Source organism: Rhamphochromis longiceps, linkage group LG3, assembly GCF_057381845.1.
Source record: "Rhamphochromis longiceps isolate RC_006_pf linkage group LG3, R_longiceps_female_GT1.1, whole genome shotgun sequence".
Taxonomy (NCBI): domain Eukaryota; kingdom Metazoa; phylum Chordata; class Actinopteri; order Cichliformes; family Cichlidae; genus Rhamphochromis; species Rhamphochromis longiceps.
The window spans coordinates 12,292,650-12,316,630 of NC_140559.1; the positions used below are offsets into that span (position 1 = coordinate 12,292,650).

Below are 23,981 nucleotides of genomic sequence, written 5' to 3' on the forward strand. Positions count from 1 at the left end.
GCTGGCCCCAGGGAGGGGTCACCTGCCCCTCCCTTCCTTCCCTCCCCATCTCCAGCTGCCTCCCTCCTCCTGCTCCACCACAACCACCCACACATGCAGGGCCTTGGAGTAGGGGTATGTCACCAGGATGCAGAGGAGGCTACCCCCCCCCTCTGTCCCCTTCTGGCTGCCTCTGCCTCAATTTTATCCCACAACTTAGACATTCACATTACTCACACCCTCATTACACATACATATAGGATCTTGGGGGTGGGCACGATACACGGAGTCCAAGTTACCATCAGGGTGTACGCCTCACCCCTGGCGTCGTTGCCCACCTCTCAATTTTAAATACATGTAGACATTGAGGGCTAGCAGGAGGGACTATGTGCTTACCTGCTGCTCTCTGGCAGGTAGCTCTATGCCCTCCTGGGTTTTAATTGCACCTTAGAACACACATGCATCAACACTACAATGAGCGGGTGGAGGGAGGTTTGGAGTCTTCTCTCACCCCCATTCTCTGCGGCCTACTGGAGCGGGGGGGCTAGGAGGAGTGGGCCATCCGACTGCGGTCTGGGGCCTCCCTGCTGCTGCGGAGTCGGGGCGGTCTGCCTCTCCCCACCGCAGGGAAAAGGGTAACACCACCTGGGTCTGGGTGCAGTTCCCCCCTCCAGGGGCAAGGGTACCTAGACCCGGTTAGTAGAGTACGCTTGGGGAGTGTGATCGTGTGTACAGCGTCCCTTTATGTCTGTCTCCACGTCGGTTGAGTGTGAAGTACATATGAGAGCATGAGGGTGGGAATGGATGTTTGTGTCTGTGTGTGCCTGTATGTCTGTGTCTATATGTCAGGTTGGGTATCAGACGCCACCTCTCTGGGGACATCTCGGGCCCTCCAAGGTTTGGAGGCCTATCTCCACCCACCACCACTTCCCCTGCCGGTGGCGGACTCCCTCAGGTATCGGTGCGTTGGTGGTTCTTTGTATCTGGGGGTGGGTGTCCGGGTACACACCGGCTCACTCCTTGGTGGCCGCTTATTGGGGCTCGCTCGGGCCACTTTGGAGGTGGGGTGCCCCTGGCCTCTCGGCCTGGGGCTCGGTCACTCAGGCACAGCTGGCTGCCGGCGGAGCTCACGGGTGCGTCACTGCAACTCCCCCTGGCTTCTGCTCCGCGGCTGCTGAATGAGCTCTCATCTGGGACTCTCCTCAGCTCTTTCTGGGACAGTGGCGCGGCTGCCCCTCTGTTGGTCTTCCTTGGTCTCTTGTGTTCTGGGTGCCTCTGGATGTCTGGAGTTTTGATCTCCTCCATACCTGCTTGATACCATAGAGGACAGGGCTGTGGCTCCCCACACTCTCTAGCAGATCATTACATGGAGAAACCTTTGGAATACAAGCATGCTGATCCACACAGGTATGCACACAGGTGTACACATGGGTATTCACAGATGCGGACTACAGCTTTCTTGGCTGCTGCCTCAAAGCACACTGTGCGCTGTCAATCTTGCGTGCTGCACAATATCGTTTATTATTTAGTAACTATTGATATCTATGACTAGCTAGTTTATTGTGATGGTGCTTTTTTTTTTTTTTTATTATTATGTTGCTCTTTGTTGTTTGCTGTCTCCCCTGTTTTTTTTGTTTTTCTTTCTCTCCATACAGGTGACCCAGGAGTTTTTTTTTTTTTTTTTCTCTCTTCCCCCCCTTCTCACCGTCTCTTCTCCCCTTTGGTTTTCTTTCTTCCTCTCCCCCTCTTTCTTTCATTCTTTCCCCCTGTCCTATTAAAAAAAAAAAAAAAAAAAAAAAGGATGACAAAGGATGAACTGAAGCTCCGCCATCACGTGATGTCACATGCTGCTGTTTCTGATGTCACTTCCATGAAAAAAAAAAAAAAAAGAACACACATGTAGGATTTCACAAATCATCGCTCCTAAATTTAATCGTATCCATAACAACTGTGTGTACGTGTTCGCTTTGAAAACATCACGTTCTTTATGTTAGTTGGTTTAGACGAGTGATCTCCAGGATGAATGAGGGCAGAGGCCCGTTTCATGGAGACTGTTTAAGTGTAAACCTGGATTAAAAGCCACATTTGAACACCTTCATCAGAGGCTGTGACCATGTTGAAGGACTGATGCTGACGTGCTCTGACACTCATTAGCATAGAAAACAAAGTGGTGAAAGCACAGAGCCCTGAGGAGCTCCACTGGACGGTCTGTTCACAGAACATTTAATTATTTCACTTTTATTTACATGCAAAACAGCCTCAGAGAGAACAGCTGTTTCAGAGCTGCCAGCTTTATTGGAAAGATGAACTGAAATCCTAAAATAGTCCAATTCATGACAAACTGACACGGTGAAATGTTGCAGGATTCAAATGTGTCGATGGATGAACTCTTTCAGTATAAGATGCAATAATACAAAACACATGAAGGTGAGGAGGAATTCATTTAAAGTAAGTGTGATTTAAAGAGGACTGATTCTTTCCTGGTCAGGCTGAAGCTTTCACCGTCTGACCTCTGTAAACAAACCGAAACACGTTCAGTGTTTAGTTTTACCAATTAGGTTTCATGAATCACCATCTGAGAACGTCTCCGATGTGGGCGCCACTCACAGGGATCACTTCCTGTAGAAGGGTCACATGACCTGTTAAACCCAGAGAGCTTCGTGTGACCTCTGACCCTGATCACCAGCGTCAGGGTCAGTGAAGGTGAGATACCGTGTGACAGGAGGAGGAACTATAAAGTTTTATTTGTACGAACACGTAGAACAGATGAAGTCAGAACGAAGCAGGTGGAGCTCAGTCAGGGTGGAGGTGCAGACAGGTGAGCTGAAGGGGAGGAGCCAGTCTGGTCAGGAACTCTCTGTCTCCTCGAGTGAACCTCCTCACCTCTGAAACACACACACACACACGACTCTGAAGGTTGCAGTCAGGGTGGTGAGGGTGGTGTGTGAGGGTGGGGTTACCTTCTGGTCTCTGGTTGGTGTGTTTCCTGCAGGTGAGGCTGAGCGGCCGAATCATGACATCGCTGCTGCACAGACACAACAGGAAGTGGAGGAGGAAGTCGTCAGCGTCCCCGTCACACACCTGAGACAGACACAGAGGTTATGTCTCTGCAGACTCACGGCTCGGCCCTGTGGAAACGTCCTGCAGGACGCCTGTTTCTCTCTGTGGTGGCCCCCCCACAGCGTCCCCACCGTGCTTCACTGTGTGGACGCTGTTCTTTGGGTTGTAGCTGCATCTTCTTCTCGTTTCACCTCCTCTGACCACAGGACGTTTCAGTCTGCAGGGTCTTTTAACACAGCTCCACCTGTGGGTGGAGGGGCCCTGTGGGTTCTCCTGGTGTGACCCGAGTCCTAAATGCCTCTCGCTGTCCTGCCCCTCCCCTGTGGTCTCCACCCTCCATGTGGGAGGTGTGGCATTCACAGTCAGCCCTGATTACCCTCAGAACTACACCACCTGCTGCTTCATCAGGTCGAGTGGGTGGAGTCAGGGGCACGACCTGAGTCTCGCTGAAACACACGGCTGTAAGGCCCCTCCCTCCTGTTCACGTGAGCCCAGCGTGGGTCCGTCACACCTACAGACTTTTAAAGGTGGAAGTGGCCTTTAAAAGTGGCTGAGTGAGCCCTCATCTGGGACTCTCCTCAGCTCTTTCTGGGACAGTGGCGCGGCTGCCCCTCTGTGGGTCTTCCTTGGTCTCTTGTGTTCTGGGTGCCTCTGGATGTCTGGAGTTTTGATCTCCTCCATACCTGCTTGATACCATAGAGGACAGGGCTGTGGCCCCCCCACACTCTCTAGCAGATCATTACATGGAGAAACCTTTGGAATACAAGCACGCTGATCCACACAGGTGTGCACACAGGTGTTCACTGCTCGTAGACTTAAATTACACCTTTCTTGGCTACTACTTCGAAGCACATCTGTCCTGCGTGCTGCACAACAACATTGAATATTTAGTATTTACTGCTGTTTACACTTAGCTAGATTAATGCGATGGTGTTGTGTTTAGTATGTTGCTTTGTTTTTTTTTGTTTTTTTGCTTGTTTTCTATTCTTCTCTCAACAGGTGATCCAGGAGATTCTTATTTTTTTTCTCCCCCCCTTTCTCACTGTCCCTCTCCCCTTCTGTTTTTCCTTTCCTTCCTCTTTCTTTCTCCCTTTCCTATCCCTCACTCATGTCTGTCCCATCTGTAACATCTGAAAATAAAATATAATAAATAATAAAAACAAAGATCGACCAAATGGACCAATACGGCAATGCCACGAAGATCCATTTGGCAAAGTAAATCCAAAAAAAAAAAGAAAAAAAAAAAAAAAAAAAAGGTGGAAGTGGCCACGCCCCCAAACCAGTTCAGCAGTAAGGTGTGAGCAGACGGAGCTGTTACCAGGATGCAAACAGGATGTGCCCTTTCACAGTTAAAGCCTCATCTTAAATTTTAAAGACAAAATAAAGTTTAAAGACGACGATGAGCACGTGACTCACCTGTGACTCACCTTTTTTTTTTTTTTCTAAGTGCGCATGCGCCAACCAGCGTGCAGCCTGTTACAGTCGCTCCTGCTTTTCTCTTAGTTTAGCTCTTTTTTCTTACGTATTCTTTTTTTTTTCTGACTTGTATTTTCCTCCGTTTTCTATCTCTTACTCAATCATGTGGATTGAGAGAGTTTTTGTTCTTCTGGTGGCCGTGGAACTGTTACTTTTATCATGGAACGGGACCGCGGCACATCTCCTACACGCACGGACTGTTTACTCCAGAGATCAGCTGATCGCCCTGATGCCGGCCGGCTCGCTGGCCAGGCCCGCAGAAGTGCCCGCAGAAGTACCAGCTGAAATTTGGAGGAAAACACATCGGGGATGCAGAGGTCAAGGACAGAAGAGAAGAAAAAAGGTGACGGTGAGACAGCGGAGGCTCGAAGCGAGGAGGAGGTTTAAACCGTGTCTGCCGTCTATCGTGATGGGAAATGTGCGATCGTTGGCAAGTAAAATCGACGAGCTCTCAGCACTGGTACGGAGTCAGAGGGAATACCGAGAGTGTAGCCTGATGTGTTTCACCGAATCATGGCTGCACCAGGACATTCCCGATGAGAATGCTTCCGTGGAAGGCTTCCACACTGTTCGGGCGGACAGGGACAGCATCGCTAGCGGTAAGCGTAAAGGAGGTGGGCTTGCTGTTTTAGTTAACAACCGGTGGTGTAACCCTGCCAACATAACAATCAAAGAAAGGATTTGTTGCCCGGACACTGAACTGTGTGCTGTTGGACTCAGGCCGTATTATTTACCCAGGGAATTCTCTCACGTCATCTTGGTGGCTGTTTATGTTCCCCCCTCTGCTAACCCCACAGCTGCATGTGACACTATCCACTCTGCCATAGCTCGGCTACAGACTCAGCACCCGAGTGCCTTTATTGTGATCTCGGGTGACTTCAACCATGTATCACTGGACAATACATTACCAACATTCAAACAATATGTGGACTGTCCCACCAGGGGAGAGAAAACTTTAGACTTACTGTATGCTAACGTCAAGGATGCATACAGCTCCTCCTCCCTCCCCCCACTTGGTAGGTCAGATCATAACCTGATTCACCTCACCCCCCGCTATGTGCCAATTGTGAGGAGGGAACCTGTGACCACCAGGACTGTTAGGAGGTGGTCAGAGGAGGCAATAGCGGAACTACAGGGCTGTTTCGAGGTGACCGACTGGGAAACACTCTGTGAGCCTCACGCCGAGGACATCAATGGGCTTACTGAGTGTATCACAGACTACATAACTTTCTGCACCGACTCCATTGTTCCAGCTCAGACTGTTCATTGTTACCCAAATAACAAGCCGTGGGTGACTAAGGACATCAAAGCCCTCCTCAACAACAAGAAGAGGGCTTTCAGAGGGGGCAACAAAGAGGAGGTGAGGAAGGTCCAGGTGTTACTAAAGGACAAGATCAGAGAGGCTAAGGACAATTACAGGAGGAAGCTGGAGTGGAAACTCCAGCAGAACAGCATGAGAGAGGTGTGGAGGGGCATGAAGACCATCACTGGATTCAGGCCAACCAACAGCAGGGGAACTGAGGGAGGTGAGAATAGAGCCGACGAGTTGAATCTGTTTTTCAATAGATTCGACACCACAGTGTCTGCTCCCACCCCCACAACCTCACCTGTAGTCAGCCTGGAATCCAGAGCCACACCACTGTGCCAGCCTCTCTCTTCACATGTTGCCTCCTGTGAGATTCCTGACACCCCTCCCCCACCCATCACCTTCACTCAATACCAGGTTGAGATGCAAATGAGGAGACTTCACTCAGGCAAGTCTGCTGGACCAGACGGAGTGAGTCCCCTTGTCCTCAAGACCTGTGCCCCCCAGCTGTGTGGAGTCTTTCATAAACTGTTTATGCTGAGTCTGAGTCTGCAGAGGGTCCCGGTGATGTGGAAGACATCATGCCTCGTCCCTGTACCAAAGACGCCTCGTCCCAGTGGCCCCCAGGATTACAGGCCCGTGGCACTGACCTCCCACATCATGAAGACCCTGGAAAGGCTCATCCTGGACCAGCTGCGACCCATAGTAAGACCACACCTGGATCCCCTTCAGTTCGCTTATCAGCCTCGTCTCGGAACAGAGGACGCCATCATCTACCTGCTCAATCGTGTCTACACCCATCTGGACCAGCCGGCGAGCACTGTGAGGGTCATGTTTTTTGACTTTTCCAGTGCTTTCAACACCATCAGGCCGACCCTCCTGGGTGATAAGTTAGCAGCGATGCAGGTGGATGCTTCTCTGGTGTCCTGGATTGTTGATTACCTGACAGGAAGACCACAATATGTACGTCTCCCACAGTGTGTGTCTGACAAGGTGATTAGCAACACAGGGGCACCACAGGGGACTGTCCTCTCCCCCTTCCTCTTCACCCTCTACACCACAGACTTCAGCCACTGCACAGAGACCTGCCATCTTCAGAAGTTTTCTGATGACTCTGCGGTGGTTGGATGCATCAGCAGGGATGATGAGACAGAGTACCGGGCTGTGGTCGACTCCTTTGTCACGTGGTGTGAGCAGAATCATCTGCAGCTCAACGTGGCAAAGACCAAGGAACTGATCGTGGACTTCAGGAAGACCAGGAAACACTTGACCCCTGTTTCAATCCAGGGGGTCAGTGTTGACATTGTGGAGGACTATAAATACCTTGGAGTACACATTGACAAGAAACTGGACTGGGCTAAAAACACCACAGCACTTTACAGGAAGGGCCAGAGTCGTCTCTATTTTTTGAGGCGACTGAGGTCCTTCAACATCTGCCAGAAAATGCTGAGGATTTTCTATGAGTCTGTGGTGGCCAGTGCGATCCTCTATGCTGTTGCATGCTGGGGGAGCAGGCTGAGGGTCGCAGATGCCAACAGACTTAATAAACTGATCCGTAAGGCCAGCAATGTTGTGGGGATGGAGCTGGACTCCCTCAAGGTGGTGTCGGAGAGGCGGATGCTGTCCAAGATAAAGACAATGTTGGATAACACCTCCCACCCACTCCATGACATGTTGGTCAGTCACAGGAGCTCGTTCAGTGAGAGACTGAGATTACCGAAAAGCACCACTGAACGACACAGGAAATCATTCCTGCCTGTGGCCATCTCCCTGTACAACGCATCCACTTAACACACTGTTTGCTGCTACAGCTACACGTTTCTTTTCCAAATATTTATTTATAAGTGACTTATGTATGTATGTATGTATATATATGTATATATTGTACTATTCTTAGTTAGCGTATTGTCTGTCTTGTCTTAATGTTGGTTTAAAATGGAGCACTGTAACAAAAAATAATTTCCCCCAGGGATCAATAAAGTATTCTGATTCTGATTCTGATAAACATATACACCTGACAGGTGCTACTGACCTGGCTCTGCCCACGAGGGAAGACTCTGATGTGACCTCTAACCCTGAGTGCTCTCTGAAGCCCCTCCCACTGAGCATCAGCCAATCCCAGCAGAGCAGGAACCAGAGCAGCTGAGAACCAGACGTGAGCCTCACCTGTCCCGTCATCGATCACCAGCCTGATCGAAGAGCAGAGCCACATGGTTTGATCATGTGACTGTCACCTGACTCATCCAGGTGATTAACACGTATCAGCAGGTGAGCTCAACAGGAAGCTGCTCTTACTTTGCTTTGGACTGAAACACTGACGAGGTCGAGTGACACTGAGAGCTGCTGCAGCCCTGAGAGAGAGAGAGCAACAGGTAAACACACACACCTGAAATCGTGAGCAGTTTCCTCCAAAACGACACTTTACTTACTGCACCAACACTAACACGCCACCAACACGCTAACAACACATGAAGCACTCTGAGTACTTTCACTGCACCCGAGAAACTGACACTAAACACATCCTGTACACACTGTGTGTATTTTATGCAGTACCTGTGTGTACACGCTGCCACACAGAGAGCAGCTCCACTGCAGTTGCAGGAACAGGAAACACACCACGTGACCTTTGACCTGTCCCATAGCGCACCTCTGCTTGCTGCTCAGACCCCACTCACCCAGGTGCATGATGGGAGCAGGAGGAGGAGGCTGGGCCGAGCTGATAGAAACCAAACAAACAAGTAAACAACAGCACGACAAACACGTGAACCAGACTTTACCTGTAAACTTACCTGGTGTCTCCCAGGGAGACCACAGTTATGGAGCTGACAGGTAAGTACGTGCAGTACACACTTCCTGTCCTGAAACACACACACAGGTAAACCGCACAGGTACGTAACCATGGGCGTGACTTTGTATTGAACATTGGGGGGTCAAGATCTCTGTCTAAATAAATAAATCTGGGTACATTCCCAGATGATCAAACAACTATTTTGCTGGTAACACCTGAAACCAGTAAAGAAAACCAGCAGCCTATTGATGCAAGATGATCCATAACTTTATTGGGGCTGACATTGTTGGAAATGAGTCCAAATAAAGAGTCCAAACTTTTATAAGCCTGTCTATGTGTGTCTCACCTGGACAGCCTCCTCTGGACACCAGACAACAGCAGAGTGTTACCCGGCAACAGGCCAGGTGGGTAGGGGGTGTGGCTTAAGTCCAGGTACACCTGCAGACTCCTCCCAGCTTGGTCACAAAGAGTGAGACGCACACCTGCACACACACATTCAGCTAACAGTCAGACCTGAGACTCATACCTGAAGCACTGATGCCTGCAGTTCCTCTAGTGTCCAGCAGAGGCAGCAGTGAGTCGCCTCCATAGACCCCCATGTTACAACTTCACAGCAGAAAAAGCCTGATACACAAACCACCTGTGTGTTTGTACCTGAGTGTGTGTGTCCAGAGTGGGCAGTCCTGTTGTTCACACTGATCCTTTCAGACACCACACCCTGAAAACACACCAGCTCTGAGCTGAAACAAACACACACACACACACACACACACACACACACACCAGTAAGAGTTTAAAGCAGGCTGCAGCTGCAGTTCCTCGGATGGCCACAGGGGGCGACTCAGTGAGGGACGAGCAGTTTACCTGCAGTCTAAGACCTCTGAGACGGACAAGACTGTGGGTGGGACGGCCTGAAAACACAGACATTAAAAATATGACGTCATTCAGGGGTAAAACCGCAAAGGATTGTGGGAATGAGTGGCAAGCGGTACTAGCGCACGCAGGCTTTCACACGTAAACAGTCACACAGTAATAAAAACAAAGACAAAAATGCCAAGAAGCTGCTGTATTATTAACTGTGTTGTATTATTAAGTCTTCTGTTGGAGTTATTACGTAATTTATCACAACATGATTGTTGATGTAGGTTACAAATAAGTCTTATATTGATTTGAATTGAATTCGTTGCTATGCTGCTTTGTTCACTGTGGCTTTGCGGGCTAATGTTTGTTGTGTTTTGTAGGAAAACCAGAAACAAAATGCAGGAATGTGATCCAGACTGGCCCCTCTATCAGCCTGGGTCATACCGAGTTTAAAGCTGCTACCACAGCCAGATCTGATTGGTTAAGAGAGAGAGCGAGATCCAAACAGCCACGAAACGTCCGCATATATGTGCCCAAGGGTTGTATTGAAGCAAGCAAGTGATGAATAACTGTTTTCCAGTTTGTTGTTAGCAAAGTTTTTTTTCTTTGCATTGTTGATTTGTTTTTCAGGAAGCAGCTAATAATGATGGATTTTTACAATGTTGCCTCTTTCTTGTAAGATTCTATAATAGAATGAAACAATGATGCCAGTTATAAATAAAGACAATAAATTGAATGAATTACGAAACACTCATTTTATTTATATTAGATCTGAAAATGTTGTGTAACACTACAACCTGAAACGACAAATAGATTGTGTTGGCCTGTACAGGAGATAAAATATTTAACAACAGCTAAATAAACGGTAAATGGCCTGTATTTGTATTCTTTACTTAGTCCCGAAGGACCCCAAAGTGCTGGAAATGCTAGCGCTTAATGCAGTGTTTTGATTTTGTTGCCACTTGTACCCACAATGCAATGCGTGAAAGTCACATGGTCTGTCAATCTCTAAAAAAAAAGTTTAAGGGTCCTGGAGGAAGACGGGGAGCAAACCGAGTGTTACCTGTCTGCAGGTGGGCAGCAGCAGTGGGCGTGTCAGAGTGTGGAATCTCCAACCACGTCTGACTTGTAGGGTTGACTCAACGTGGAGATCCACCCCACTGCGCTCAGAAACTCCACAGCCAATCAGAACACTGGGATCCTGATTGACAGACACATGGGCCAATCAGCTGCAAGGATTCAGGTCAGATCAACTCCCCACAAACAGGAATGGTGGGAGTCATCTGCATAGCAGTAAAAATGTAAGCTGTGTTTTGATGATGCTGCCTAAGGGAAGCATGTATAATGTAAACAGAACTGGTCCAAGCACTGAACCCTGTGGAACTCCATAATTAACCTCAGTGTGTGAACAACTACAGTTAAAGCTGAAAAACGTGTTCATGTGTACTAATATCAGAGAGCAGAGACCGATGAGGCCAACCTCTGACCACGCCCCTTAGTGACATCATCAAAGCTGGGTTGATACCTGAGTGTTAGCGGCGATGAGTCTGTAGAAACATCCAGGCTGGAGGACAGGAAACCACCGCGTACACACACCAGAGAACGCCAGCACCACCTGCACGCACACACACACACACACACACACACATGTAACTGTGTATCCAGGTGAGCTCAGGTAAACACACACAGGTGCGTCTCTCACCTTTCTCTCCTGCTTTTGTTCACTTTCTTTCTCTGTCATTGGCTCATTCTTTGGGTCCCGCCTCCAGCTGACCACTGGACCAATCACAGCAGCTTTCACTGAGAAGCACAGTCTCAGCCCTGCCTCCTGATCCTCTGCCTCCGCCCCTGTATTCCTCCAGGACACACCCTCCTTCTGCTCCACCCTGATCACCATGGAGACACAGGGCCAGGGGTTGCCGGAGTTGGCTTCTTCTTCTTCTCTTCTCCTCCTCTTACTCCCAGCAGTCTCTTCTTCTTCTTCTACTGTCTGCTTCCTGGCAGTGACATCCCCTCCTGGCTCCTCCCCCTTGTGTCTCAGGTGTGTCTCCATGGCAACAGATGGACTCAGGATGTGCAGGTGGTCCAGAGAGAACTGCAGGTAAACCCTGTGAATTGAACCCAGCTTTATTTAACTCATAATGTTTACAACCAGGAAGGTAGCTCACACCTTGAACCAATCAGACGCCCTCCTACATCACAGAATGGACCAATGAGCAGTCAGCATGCTGCAGGTTGTGCGTGTGTGTACCTGCAGTGTTTGTGTGTGATGAACCTGTCCTGGTCCAGGTGTTGGTAGGAGGGGAAATCTGATTGGAGGAATCTCTCTGTCACCATGGTGAACTGCACCACACCCACCAGACAACCTGCAGCACAAACACACACACACACACATTAAAGAATAAAGCTGTGTGTCCCTGTGTGTGTGTCTGTGTGCGTGCATTGTACCGATCCAGGCGCTGTTAAAGACCGCCCTCTGCGCTCCCTCCTCCTCCTCGCTGCTCTCCGTCAGCACGCAGGCTGCAGCTCCCGCGGCGTCTCTGAGCTGCATCGAGTGTTTGAACTCAGATGTCTGTGACGGCAGCTCCAGCACGCCGACCAGCAGCAGGGGGCGCTGCCTGACACACAAACCGGCAAAAACCATTGGTACGTAATCACATGACTTCATGTGGGAGCTGCTGTCACCTTACCTGACAGCGTCTCCACCCCGAGGCTCGGAGGACAGAGTCCTGCAAGACCAGGACAGGAACCCGTTGATCTGGGCGGAGGTCAGGTTGGAGCCATCAGGGGGCAGCAGAGAGCTCAGAGGGGCCGAAGACCAGCAGCCAGTCTGCAGGGACTCCAGGAGCTCCGACACACCGAGGTACTGCCGGACCGCCGAGGACACGCTGTACTGCAGGGACACAGAGCACACTGAGCATGCTCCACACTCACCTGTAAGGAAGACAGGTGAGAGTGGGACCTACCTGCGTCACAGGACAGGTGTGAGGCTCGTCCAGCATCTCAGCGTAGATGTCTCTGCGTCCTCGTCCTCCAGCTCTGCTCAGAGTCTCCATCAGCCTCCAGGACAGCAAGCACACACACTGCTGCCTCCACACACCTTGGACCAGACTGAGGACCAAGACCAGAACCAGGACCAGGAAACAAGCCAGAGCCAGCAGAGGACAGGAGGACAAAGGTTAGGCTCTGCTGTCTCTGACTGTGGACAGGTGGTGGTGGGTGGAGCCTCACCTGTGTGCCAGCTGCGAGCTTAGGTGACAGGTCCACAGGTAATCGGACACATCTGTGTTTCTCTGCAGCAGTAACCGTGGTAACGCCCCATCTCCCGGGCAGCGGTTGTCGGGTGGCGAACCTCCCGCCCTGCTGAAGGCCGTCACCCTCAGGCTGGAGCGCAGGCAGGTGCAAAGCATGCTGGGAGTGAAGTCCGGGCAGGGCCGGTACAGGAAGTGGGCGTGATGCAACTGAAGGAGGAGGAACCATCAAACTTTATTAGTCGTGGCTGCCACGAACACAAACGGGCATGATGATGTCACATCATGTGACTCACCTCCACTCTGTCTCCCGCCCTCAGCTTCCTCTTCGCCGCCGGCTGATAGGCCACGCACAGACCCACCTTCCCATCCAGCACGTAGAGCCCCGCCCCCTCACTCACAACCTCAGTCACCGTGCCCTATCACAGCAGAGGAGGCTTAGTAATCAGCACACAGGTACAAACCTGTGGTAGCCAATCAGAGCTCACAGCACTCTCACCTGGTAGCTGATGACTTTGGATTGCTTTATCCTCACAGCTGATTGGTCCAGCTCCACCTCCTCATGCTCCGCCTCCTCACAGTCGTCCTCAGCAGGCTGTGACAGCAGGGACTCAGAGTGTGTGTGTTCCTGTGTGTGTTCCTGTGTGTGCGTGTAGTCGGCGTGCAGCTCAGAGCGCTTCGTCACACACAGGATGTTGTTTCCTCTCCAGCCTCGTAGCGCACACACACGTAGAGCTGTCACACACACGCTCTGCCCGACACACACACGCTGGATCCAGCTGAGCCGGCTGCTGTCCTGCACACACACACACACACTGAGCTTCATCGTCCCTCCTCACCATCATCATCCTCAGAGAGCTGGTACCTGTACGAGCACGGGCAGCGAGCGCGACTCATCCGTCAGCGTGAAGCAAAAGAAGGTCGTTCCTGCCACGGCCAGCAGAGGGCAGACTGAGCCCACCTCTCCGAACACGCTCAGCCGCTGACCTTTGACCCTGGAGCACACACACACATCTGTCACACACACACTGCTCAGAAACTCTGCTGCAGTTCAGAGGTCATGTGACCCACCTGTGCCTCAGCAGCCTGCCGGCCTCTCCGACTCCCACCGCTCCGCTTAGCTCCACCCTTCCAGGAGCAGCAGCCAATCCTTGCTCAGCACCAGGACACAACAGGACAGGGGAGCCAATCAGCTCCAAGAAGCCTGCGGCCTCTTCCTGGCCCGATGCATTGTGGGGGATGTAGTTCCAGTGAGGGAGGAAAACGGGACGATCGAGCCACAGGGGCGAGAGAGACAGGCACTGGATGAGGGAGAGAGAGAGACGCGGGTGAGAGAGAGGCGGAGTGTGTCCTGGGTGGATGCTGGAAGCCTGTACTGATGATGACAGCTTCATCAGCTCTGATCTGCAGTGATGCCGTTTGTTTAATAGCTGCAGTAGATCAGATTAGATCAGATCAGATTAGATCAGATTAGATTAGATCAGATTAGATCAGATCAGATCTAATCTAATCTAATCTGATCTGATCTGATTAGATGAAACTTTATTGATCCCTCGGCTGCGTTCCTCCAGGAAATTCGGTTTCCAACAGCCCAGCACCGACAGAAGTTACAGAAGGTGAGCAGAAATATACACATATACAAATACAGAGTATAGAAATGGGAAGAATAGAATAAATAGCAATAAGAACACAAGGGAATTGCACATTTCAAGTACTGTGAGTCATTAATCCGTGCGGTGATGCTAGGACCACACTGAGCCTGCTGCAGCTGTCTGACTGTAATCTGTCAGGTTACTGCAGGTGATGCTATCTGTATACTTTATGTGAGGAGGAGGCTCCACATCTTTATAAAGCTCTGCTGTCATCACGTCTGTGCCAGCACAGTTACTCACTTGCTGACAGACTCTGTCTTTACATCCTTACTTATCGATCAGCTAAGTGAATCCATATAAACACAGCTCACATTTAACAAGTCCTGATGTTTCTGAGTTACAGAAATGAAAGTCAGCTGTTGAGCTTGTTTGCTTGTTTCATGCTGATGTAAACATCAGCAGAGAAGCGTGTGATGACCAGACTCTATCAGCACTTGTGTCCCTGCACAGAGAATGAGCTGAATTAAAGAGGAATTCGATTTCATTCACGTTGCACATGAACACCTGCAGTTTGTTGTGACCTCGTTACCATCAGTTCTGACCAGATCCGGTTTAGTGACGCTGCTGTGAAGAAGCTCCTGAGAACTAACCAGCTGATGGACGATGGGTTAAGGTTAGGCTCCTCCCCCTCTGACTCACCTCACACATGACGCTGCCGCTGGCGTCCGTCAGCCTGTACTCTCCGTCAGGGCCTTCTCTCAGACAGCCAATCAGCAGCAGGTTGACCCTCGGCAGCGCCCTCTGACCCGGCACGGCGAGCTCCGCCTCCCTGGCCCAGGCTCTCTGCTGATTGGTGCTCCAGGACAGGTTGCTGACGCAGGCCAGGTGCTGCTGGGAGACGAGCTGGGAGACGGACAGCAGCCTGCGGACAGACGGGAGGACAGCGGTAAGGCCAGGTCACGTGACCTGCTACAGCGATGATGTCAGCGGGCGTTACCTGTAGCTGACAGGTAAGCTGTGGGCCACACACATCTGCTGCTGGATCGCCTGCACTGCACACATGCTCAGATCGAAGAGGCTGAGGTCACCGTGGTTACCTGGGAAAACAAAGTTTAAAGGGTAAACACAAACATAAACAACTGAAGCCCCGCCCACTGAGAACACCTGAAGTGGACACCAGAGCTGGTGTGTCAACAGGTGGGACCACCTGAGGAAGCAGCTGCTCTTCATCCTCAGACTCTTAGTCCTCCCTGTTCCTCACTGACAGTCGGTCACCTTCATGGCTCTGACCTTTGAACCACACTCACATCTACACACTGGACTGCTCTGATGACACCTGTGAGGGCAGGTGAGCCCTGCTTTCACTGTTTAAATAATGGTTTAAATAGTATTTGGTTTCATAAGTGGACATCGTCATTAAGGATTTAAAGTACAGCTGATTTATCAGCCAGCTGTTTCAAACAAACAGGAACTCACCTGTCTGCGAGGGGGCGGAGCTACACACCACAGGACTCAGGTGTTCAGAGATGGAGGTGAAGATGTTCTTTAACCACAGGGACTCCTAAAGAAACAAAGCAGCAGGTCGGAGGTCACAATAATAAATGTAGAACAGGCTCACATCCTTATATTCTCTTTTCTGTGTGGATTTCTGCTATAGAATTAGCTCGAAACAGCGATCGGCTGCTGCTCTTAATTGCCAGGACAGGCCGGGTTTCGGCAACCCTCAAGGGTGCTTCGCAACCAGCGGGCCTTAACGCCGTTAAGATGCCGCCTAAGAGGAGTAACGTTAATGAGGAGGAACTGGAGGACATAAAGAAATCCCTAAACTTTATGTCTGAAGAAATAACAACAATTTCAAAACAACAAAATCTGATACTCAATTTAATGGATGATATTAAAGAACTAAGAAGGCAGAGCGAGGAAAAGGACAAGAAGATTGCTATGCTGGAAGGACGGGTGTCAGATCTGGAACAATATTCAAGAGTAAATGATGTGATAGTGACAGGACTGGAAACCAAGCATCAGACATACGCACGGGTAGCAGCATCAGAGAGAGGGGAGCCACCCGAGCAAGAGCTACGCTCTTTGGAAGAGCAGGTAATGGCCTTCTTTAAAAGCAAAGGTATCAAAATGGACAGTAAAAATATTGAGGGATGCCATCCTCTTCCTGCCATTATCATTCATTTTGTTAATAGAAAACAGAAAAAAGAACTGCTCAAGCAAGGAAGAAAGCTAAAAGGTACAAATGTTTATTTAAATGAACACCTAATCAAGAAAAATGCAGACATTGCAAGAAGAGCAAGAATATTAAGAAAACAGAAGAAAATACAGTCAACTTGGACGTCAGACTGTAAAATATTCATTAAGTTAAATGGAACACCAGAGCAGGCTAAGGTTCTAGTCATCAAAGAGATGACGGAACTAGAAAAATATAACTGATAAATGCAAAGCAGTGCTAAATATGATGGGACCGTCCAAGTGCACAACCAACGCAGATGTCTGACAATTTTCAACTAACAACTCATATAGATATTGAAAATAAGACATTGATGTATGACAGCAACATAGATCCTGATTGTAATTTCTTTAACAATAAGACAAATGAATGCAATTATTATACAAATGAGCAACTTAAAAAGGAATTCAAGGTAGAACAGGGTATAACAATGGTTCACTTTAATAGTCGAAGCTTATATGCAAACTTTCAATCCATCAAAGACTACATAACACAGTTTGAACAGCCATTCAATGTGATAGCCATATCGGAGACCTGGATAACTCCTGGAAAAGAAGAAGACTTTAAAATAAATGGATATGAATTCCTTCATGTAGACAGGATCAACAAGAAAGGAGGTGGGGTGGCACTTTACATTGATAAAAACCTAAAGTACAAAAGAATGGGAAGAATGACGACTGTTATTGATGGAGTGATGGAATGTTTATCAGTGGAAATAAGTATAGAAAAAAGGAAAAACCTAATTGTCAGTTGTATATATAGAACACCAGGATCTAAGATTGAGATATTTAAGGATAATATGGAGGACTTATTTACAAATATAAATCAGAAAAGAATGTTTATTTGTGGGGACTTTAATATTGACTTATTGAATCCAAATCATAATAAGAGTACAGAAGAATTTATTGATTCCATGTACAGCATCGGTTTATTTCCACTGATAACAAGACCGACCAGAATAACATCTCATTGTGCAACTCTATTAGATAATATATTTACAAATATAATAGAAGGAAAGATAAAAAGTGGGCTGTTAATCAATGATATAAGTGACCATTTACCAGTCTTTGCATCTTATAAATGCCATTATAAAGTGAACAACGATGGACATAAGATTATTTACAAAAGAATAAGAACAGAGAAGACCTTAAATTGTCTTAGAAAGTAACTTTTAAAGCAAGATTGGAATATTGTGTATGAACAAACAGAAGTTAATAAAGCTTACGAAGGATTTTTAAGAACATTTAACACATTACTTGATAAAAAATGCCCAGTAATTGAAATCAATAGGAAACACAACTATGCAGGAAGACCATGGATGACAAAAGGACTACAAAATGCCAGCAAAAAAAAGAATACCCTATATCGAGAATTCATAAAAAAGAGAACAATAGAAACTGAAATGAAGTATAAAACTTACAAAAATAAATTAACTAATATAATGAGATCCTGTAAAAGAGAGTATTACATTAAAAGGTTAGAACACAATAAAGATAACACAAGAGATATATGGAATGTATTAAACAGAATAATCAAAAATGAATCAAGGAATAATGATTACCCTGGGTACTTTATAGAAGGGACAAGCAGTATTAATAACATGGAGGAGATAGTAAATGGCTTTAATGAATTCTTCGTAAACATAGGGCCAAAACTGGCAGAAGAAATAAAGGTTGATGGAATAGAAAGGGACACTGGTGAAAATATTGAAAGGAATAGTAGCTCAATGTTTTTAAGAGCAGTGGAAGAGAAAGAGATTTATGACATGGTTAGAGGACTTAAGAACAAAACCAGTACAGACTGGAATGATATTGATATGGTAACGGTAAAGACAGTTATTGATGGTATCGTAAAACCATTAAAATATATATTCAACTTGTCGTTTCAAAAAGGAGTTTTTCCACAAAAAATGAAAGTTGCTAAAGTTATTCCCATTTACAAAACCGGTGAAAGACATCATTTTACAAACTATAGACCAGTGTCAATACTCTCCCAGTTCTCTAAGATACTGGAAAAACTCTTCATAAAAAGATTTGACAGTTTTGTGGAAAAATATGAATTAATGACAGATAGTCAGTATGGGTTCAGAAACAACAGATCAACAGCTTTGGCACTGATAGATTTAATGGAAAAGATAACGGAATGTATGGATAATAAGAGGTATGCGCTCGGAGTTTTCTTAGATCTAAAGAAGGCGTTTGATACTGTTAATCATGAAATTCTATTAAAAAAACTGGAAAAGTACGGGTTTAGGGGAGTGGTTTTGGAATGGTTAAAAAGCTATGTAGGGAATAGGCAACAATATGTACAAATAAATGAATATAAATCTAATTTGATGGATATAGCTTGTGGAGTACCTCAAGGTTCAGTACTGGGTCCAAAAATGTTTATTATGTACTTAAATGATATCTGCAGAGTATCGGAGATTTTAAAGTTTGTAATATTTGCAGATGACACAAACATACTGTGTTCAGGAGAGGAATTGCCACAGGTTTTGGAGATGATCACACAGGAATTAACGATATTAAAGAAGTGGTTTGATATAAATAAATTATCATTGAATCTAGATAAAACCAAATTCATGTTGTTTGGAAACCAAAAGAAAAACATCGAAGTAGAAATATGTGTTGACAATGTATATTTAGAAAGAGTCAATGAAATAAAATTTCTTGGGGTGATCATTGACTACAAGCTCTGTTGGAAGCCACACATTACTTATGTTCGGGGGAAATTGGCACGGGGCATTGCCGTCCTGGGGAAAGCAAAGCATATGTTGGATCAGAAAGCACTGCACATTTTATACTGTGCTTTACTACTGCCATATATGAGCTACTCTGTAGAGGTCTGGGGAAACACATACAAAAGTAACACACAAACAATAACTATAATACAGAAAAGGGCCATTAGATTAATAAATAATGTGGGGTACAGGGACCATACAAATGCACTCTTTGTCAAAATGCAAGCTATTAAATTCCAAGACTTGGTGAAGCTTAAAACAGCGCAAATAATGTATAAAGTCAGAAATAAATTGCTTCCCAAAGAAATCTGTAAATTGTTCATAGAAAGAGAAGGTGGGTATAACTTAAGAGGGAAATGGAATTTAAAAATACAAAGTGCTAGAACAACTTTAAGAACTATGTCAATTGCAGGAGTTAAATTATGGAACAGTCTAACAGAAGAAATAAAAGACAGTCAAAACATAAAACAGTTTAAAGTAAAATATAAAAACCTAATTTTAAATAAGTATAAGAATGAAGAAAACGGGGTTAACCCAGGACGGTAATGTAGCTGGTAATGGTGTTGTGGTTCTTTTTTTGTTTTGTTTTGGTTTGTTGTTTTTCCATAACTTGTGTATCTGCAAATATACACATTCTGTATTTTTCATATGAAAGAAACTATACTGTGGTGGGGCTTGCTAATTTCTTGTTTTTGATTTATGTATGTTATGTTTTGTTTTACTTCATATGTTTCATATGTTGTTTGTTTAATTTAAGACAAAAAAAAATTAAATGAATGAGAGGTAAAACTTGAAGGGGTAGGGACAAATAAGTAAATACTTCAGCCTACTCCTTTTCAAACAAATACTGGAATGATATTTTGTAATGATTGTGAAGGCACATGTTTGAAATGTTTGAAATAAAAATGAACTGAACTGAACTCTGCCTACGTCATGACGCAGACAGTCTACGTACGCAGGGCTGTGCGTGTACGTAGACTGTTATTTATCGCTCAGTTCGGGCAAACAGGGTCAGACTGGGACTCACCGCCTCGGTGCTGGGCTTGACCCGGTCCAGGAGCTCCTGCAGGGGGTCCATGTCTTCGCTCCGGGTGCCGGTTTCTCCCCCTGCTGACAAACTCCCGCTCACGGCTTTCAAACAGCTTCCGGTCCTCCTCCTGTTGATGTCCTCCCTCTGACCGTCGCCCCCGTGTTCCCGCCTCTTACCGTTCATAAAGCCGCCATGATGCCCTACCGTCCTACTTTGTTTACTTTTGTTCTGTATTTTAAACAAATCATCAAACTTATTAAACTGACTAGTCTCTGCTCACGCAGGATCTCTACCGCGCATGTGCGGAACAACTTTTCCCTACCCTGCATTTCACAATAAAAGCCCTTCACGTTCACATACACTCAGTGGTCTCCTACCTCCTTTCCTAAGCACTTTCCTTGTTAGAAACGTTGTGAGGTGGAGGAAATGTGTTTAGGAGATGTGATAAGAACTCAGGAAAGGAAACAGCTGTGTTTGAACTACAAGTCGATCACGTGACTCCAGCCCAGCGTGTTCTCAGCCTGATTAATGCAGGTGAAGAACATGCTTTTATTATGAAGGGGTCAGACTTCCTGCTGAGGCTCAGGGTCATGTGACTGACAGCACCTTTTGCAGCTCACCTGACGCCACAAGGTGTTTCCTTTTCAGGAGGATGACACCGTGCGAACCTCGGGAATCTCAAACAAAAACACATTTCTGTCAAGTGGAAACTTTAAAATAAAATAAAATTATATCAAACTGAAGGTTTGTCGCTGTTTTTTGTTCACTTTTTATCCAGGCTGCAGGTGTCTCAGTGGAAAAATAGAGCGTGGCTGAGCGCACCTGTGCAGACCAGTGATACAGTTTAAGATCAGAGAATTGTAACCCCCTCTTTCATATGGCAGGTACAACAAGCCAAGTCTTCATCTAGGACCTTTGTTATTCCAAATTAACCAATTAAAGATATCGTTTAACTTCTGAAAGGATTCTTTTGGAGGAGGCAGAGGACGTGACTCAATATAAAAACTTTGCATAACCTTTCATCCTTGTTCAGGAATAGGACGGAGGAGGATTTTGAATCATTTATAGCCAGAAAATCGTCTAAATAGCTCCATTTGTAGCATTAATTTTGCAACTTGGCTAACAGACAGCCAGTCTAGGGCCTAGGGCCAATCTCTGCTCTCGATCTCCTAACTGGAAACCAAATAGTACAGCTCTCATTGTAAGTGTCATCACCAGAGGTTCCATAGTCAGAATGAATAGCATTGGAGATAACGGGCACCCCTGATGAGTGGAACGCTCCAATGTGACGGGTTTAGAAACTATTGTTTGTTACTAAAGTTGAACCCATCTGAGAAAATGATTTCCAAATCCATATCTTGGGAGAAGGTTAAATAAATCTGACCAGTCTATTCTGTCCGAGGCCTGACGAGCGTCCAGTGATAATAAAGCTGCATCGTTAGCATCACATCTCTCATGAATTATATGAGAACCCTTCTTATATTGTGAAACCCTTGATGCTTTGGTACAAAGTGAATCAAATGTGGGATCCAAGGCTCTGATCTTCATGCTAAACATTTAAAGTATTTTAGTGTCAACCCCCGTCAGACTCTAAATGATGAGTGTTCTGCAGGTTTAGCAGGTTTCTCAGTACTCACTGCCTGTCTTACAGTGGGTGGAGAGCCTCAGTGTGATATGCTTCTACATACATGTTAAAAAGTGGAATTATTCTTTCTTCTGGGAAGGTTTTGTAAAGTCAGAAAGCCATCTGGCCCAGGTGCCTTACCACACAGCAAATCCAACATGTCCAAATGAAGACTGTCAGGTTTGATTTCAGCTCTTTTAAAGTGTCTTTATAAGTTAATTTAACTCTTATTGGAGAGTTGGAACGTTAACTCTGACTTAGTGTTGAATACCAAATCTGTCTGGAGTTGATCATTCAACACTTATTCATGCTAACTAGGTGTTAAGAGTTTATATACTAACCCCCACAGAGGATTTTAGTTTAACTACATCAGAGTTATCTTCTAATTCATTCTGTGAATTTTACTGTTCTGAATTTCTAGAAATTCCTTTGGAAATAAACATTATTGCAAAGAGGACTGCATCAGCTGAGGCAACATGGTGTCCTGTGAGCTCAATTTGTTTTTAATCAGAAAAGGTCAGACACAACAAAAGCAAAGCATCAAACAAAGGAAAAATAAAGACAAGTCAAATGTCCAGCCAAAGGATTTATGGGAGACTCCATCAGGGATGGACCGAGTCAACCGGCATTTCACCTCTGAGAAAGATATATAACAGAACAGCTTTAGTTTGAGTTTGAACTTATACAAAACGCAGCAATATATTAAAAAACACAGTTTTATTGATTATAAAATACACTCTATTGGAGTCATGTCGGTGTGGGCAGAAATCCAAATGTAGGATATGGGACATAAAACACGGTGCCATCTCTAGACTCCATAGTCCCACAGGAGCTCCTTTCCAACCGCGATGTCCCTCAGGGCGATGAACAGCACACTCTCCCGAGGACCAGCAGGGAAGTTCATGGTGAACCTTTGTGGCTTCACGTTTGGATTCCTTTGGCAATGGTTCATGTGCCTTCTATAGGAGTCCTTGTGCAGGTGGCAGGCACAGGGGGACGCAGTGGCATCAGCCCTGTGGCACTCGTCCCTATAGAAGAAGAGAGACCCTGACTGCCGCCTCTGATTCCCTGCAGCTTTGGTGATGCACGTCCTGTGGTAGTCGCAGACGACGTCTCCTTTGTTGAAGGGCATCAGGGCGATGACACCTGTGAGCAACAGGAAGTCATCATAAGCTCTTTAGAAATGTTGACTTGCTGTCAAACGAGGGTGTGGTCCAAACGATAAGTGCATTTACCTTTGCCCTTTTCCTCCCCGAAGTCCTTCAAAGCCAGGCCCTTCCATTTCTGCTCTGAAATCGAGGACATGAGGGACGGGCTGTCCTGGATCCTGGGCTGTGGAGCAACCCAGGCCCGTAGGACGGCATCAACAGTGGGCTTGTTGGTGCTCCAGGTCTCCTTATCTAATGCCGTCTGTACTCTTGCACGCTGAGGGGCGTTGCCTCTTCTGGCACACCCTGTCCCAGAGCGAGGCGTGAGGAATACTGCAAATCAACCATCTGAGTCAATCATATATATTTGAACCTCTGTGATGTGAAGAATTGCTGAGCTATGTGTATATATTAGAGCTGTAAATAATGGAGGCAGAGCGTCCATTAGCATGACGGGCTTACCGAGGATGTGCTGAACTCTCTGCTTAAGCTTTTTTTTTTCCCAAACTGTATTGAAATCATAAAGCGAACAGTCAGTCATTCCAGTTCAGTTTGTACAGTAGACATACAAGGCAAATAAGAGTAACAATATACAGCACAATGAAATAAGAAGGATAAATAAATAAAGGGAAAAAAGAAAAAAAGGGGGGAATGTGACAGACTTCATAACAACTTTGTACTTGAAAGTTGTGACAGCTCATTCGTTAAACATTTCTGGATGAACTTCAATCAATGAGAAACCTTTTTTATTGGAAGTTAATTTAAGAGAGTTTAAGTAATATTCAATTTCAATCAAAAACAAATTAAATGATGGGGTTGAGTTTTGAAATTTACATTTATGTATGTGGAATTTCCCTAATAAGATGGAGCGGCCGAAGAGTGAACTGTCA

The 23,981-nt window shown here is 46.4% G+C and overlaps 4 protein-coding genes and 1 long non-coding RNA gene across 7 annotated transcripts in view; 1 reads left to right on the forward strand and 4 right to left on the reverse strand.

The window, feature by feature from the left end:
* The window catches only part of LOC146672933 (uncharacterized), a 405,352-nt gene that overhangs the window by 271,866 nt on the left and 109,505 nt on the right, over positions 1-23,981 (reverse strand). The gene's annotated exons all lie outside the window — the stretch shown is intronic.
* LOC146672937 (uncharacterized) overlaps positions 1-23,981 on the forward strand; it is a 339,553-nt gene that overhangs the window by 232,578 nt on the left and 82,994 nt on the right. The gene's annotated exons all lie outside the window — the stretch shown is intronic.
* Positions 2,186-20,631, reverse strand: LOC146672951 (CST complex subunit CTC1-like). Of its 3 annotated transcripts, XM_085401379.1 has the most exons (25): positions 20,317-20,631; positions 15,790-15,874; positions 15,311-15,410; positions 15,013-15,235; positions 13,793-14,022; positions 13,587-13,716; positions 13,221-13,517; positions 13,018-13,140; positions 12,702-12,931; positions 12,437-12,581; positions 12,161-12,363; positions 11,919-12,088; positions 11,722-11,836; positions 11,173-11,578; positions 10,996-11,085; positions 10,534-10,671; positions 9,474-9,520; positions 9,264-9,349; positions 8,956-9,091; positions 8,611-8,679; positions 8,375-8,537; positions 8,117-8,172; positions 7,854-8,010; positions 2,940-3,060; positions 2,186-2,864 (listed from the first exon to the last, which is right to left on the reverse strand). In XM_085401379.1, exons 1-25 carry the CDS (start codon positions 20,500-20,502, stop codon positions 2,773-2,775), a joined length of 3,798 nt encoding a protein of 1,265 aa, XP_085257505.1. In that variant the 5' UTR covers positions 20,503-20,631; the 3' UTR covers positions 2,186-2,772. The 3 variants fall into 3 exon arrangements, with proteins under 3 accessions (XP_085257505.1, XP_085257506.1, XP_085257507.1); XM_085401380.1 differs by lacking the exons at positions 2,186-2,864; positions 2,940-3,060 and adding an exon at positions 4,337-4,461 and having other exon boundaries at positions 7,841-8,010; positions 20,317-20,614; XM_085401381.1 differs by lacking the exons at positions 2,186-2,864; positions 2,940-3,060 and adding an exon at positions 4,448-4,481 and having other exon boundaries at positions 7,828-8,010; positions 20,317-20,614.
* Positions 4,448-23,981, reverse strand: part of LOC146672952 (CST complex subunit CTC1-like) — a 51,795-nt gene continuing 32,261 nt past the window's right edge. Inside the window, exon 24 of the mRNA XM_085401375.1 lies at positions 4,448-4,466. Coding sequence (XP_085257501.1) covers positions 4,463-4,466 — 4 coding nt within the window. The 3' untranslated portion in view covers positions 4,448-4,462. The remainder of the gene's footprint in view (positions 4,467-23,981) is intronic.
* LOC146672953 (N-lysine methyltransferase KMT5A-A-like) lies at positions 22,491-23,419 on the reverse strand. The gene is made up of 2 exons (XM_085401621.1): positions 23,179-23,419; positions 22,491-23,089 (listed from the first exon to the last, which is right to left on the reverse strand). The coding sequence occupies exons 1-2, from the start codon at positions 23,246-23,248 to the stop codon at positions 22,752-22,754; spliced, it is 408 nt and encodes a 135-aa protein (XP_085257747.1). The 5' UTR covers positions 23,249-23,419; the 3' UTR covers positions 22,491-22,751.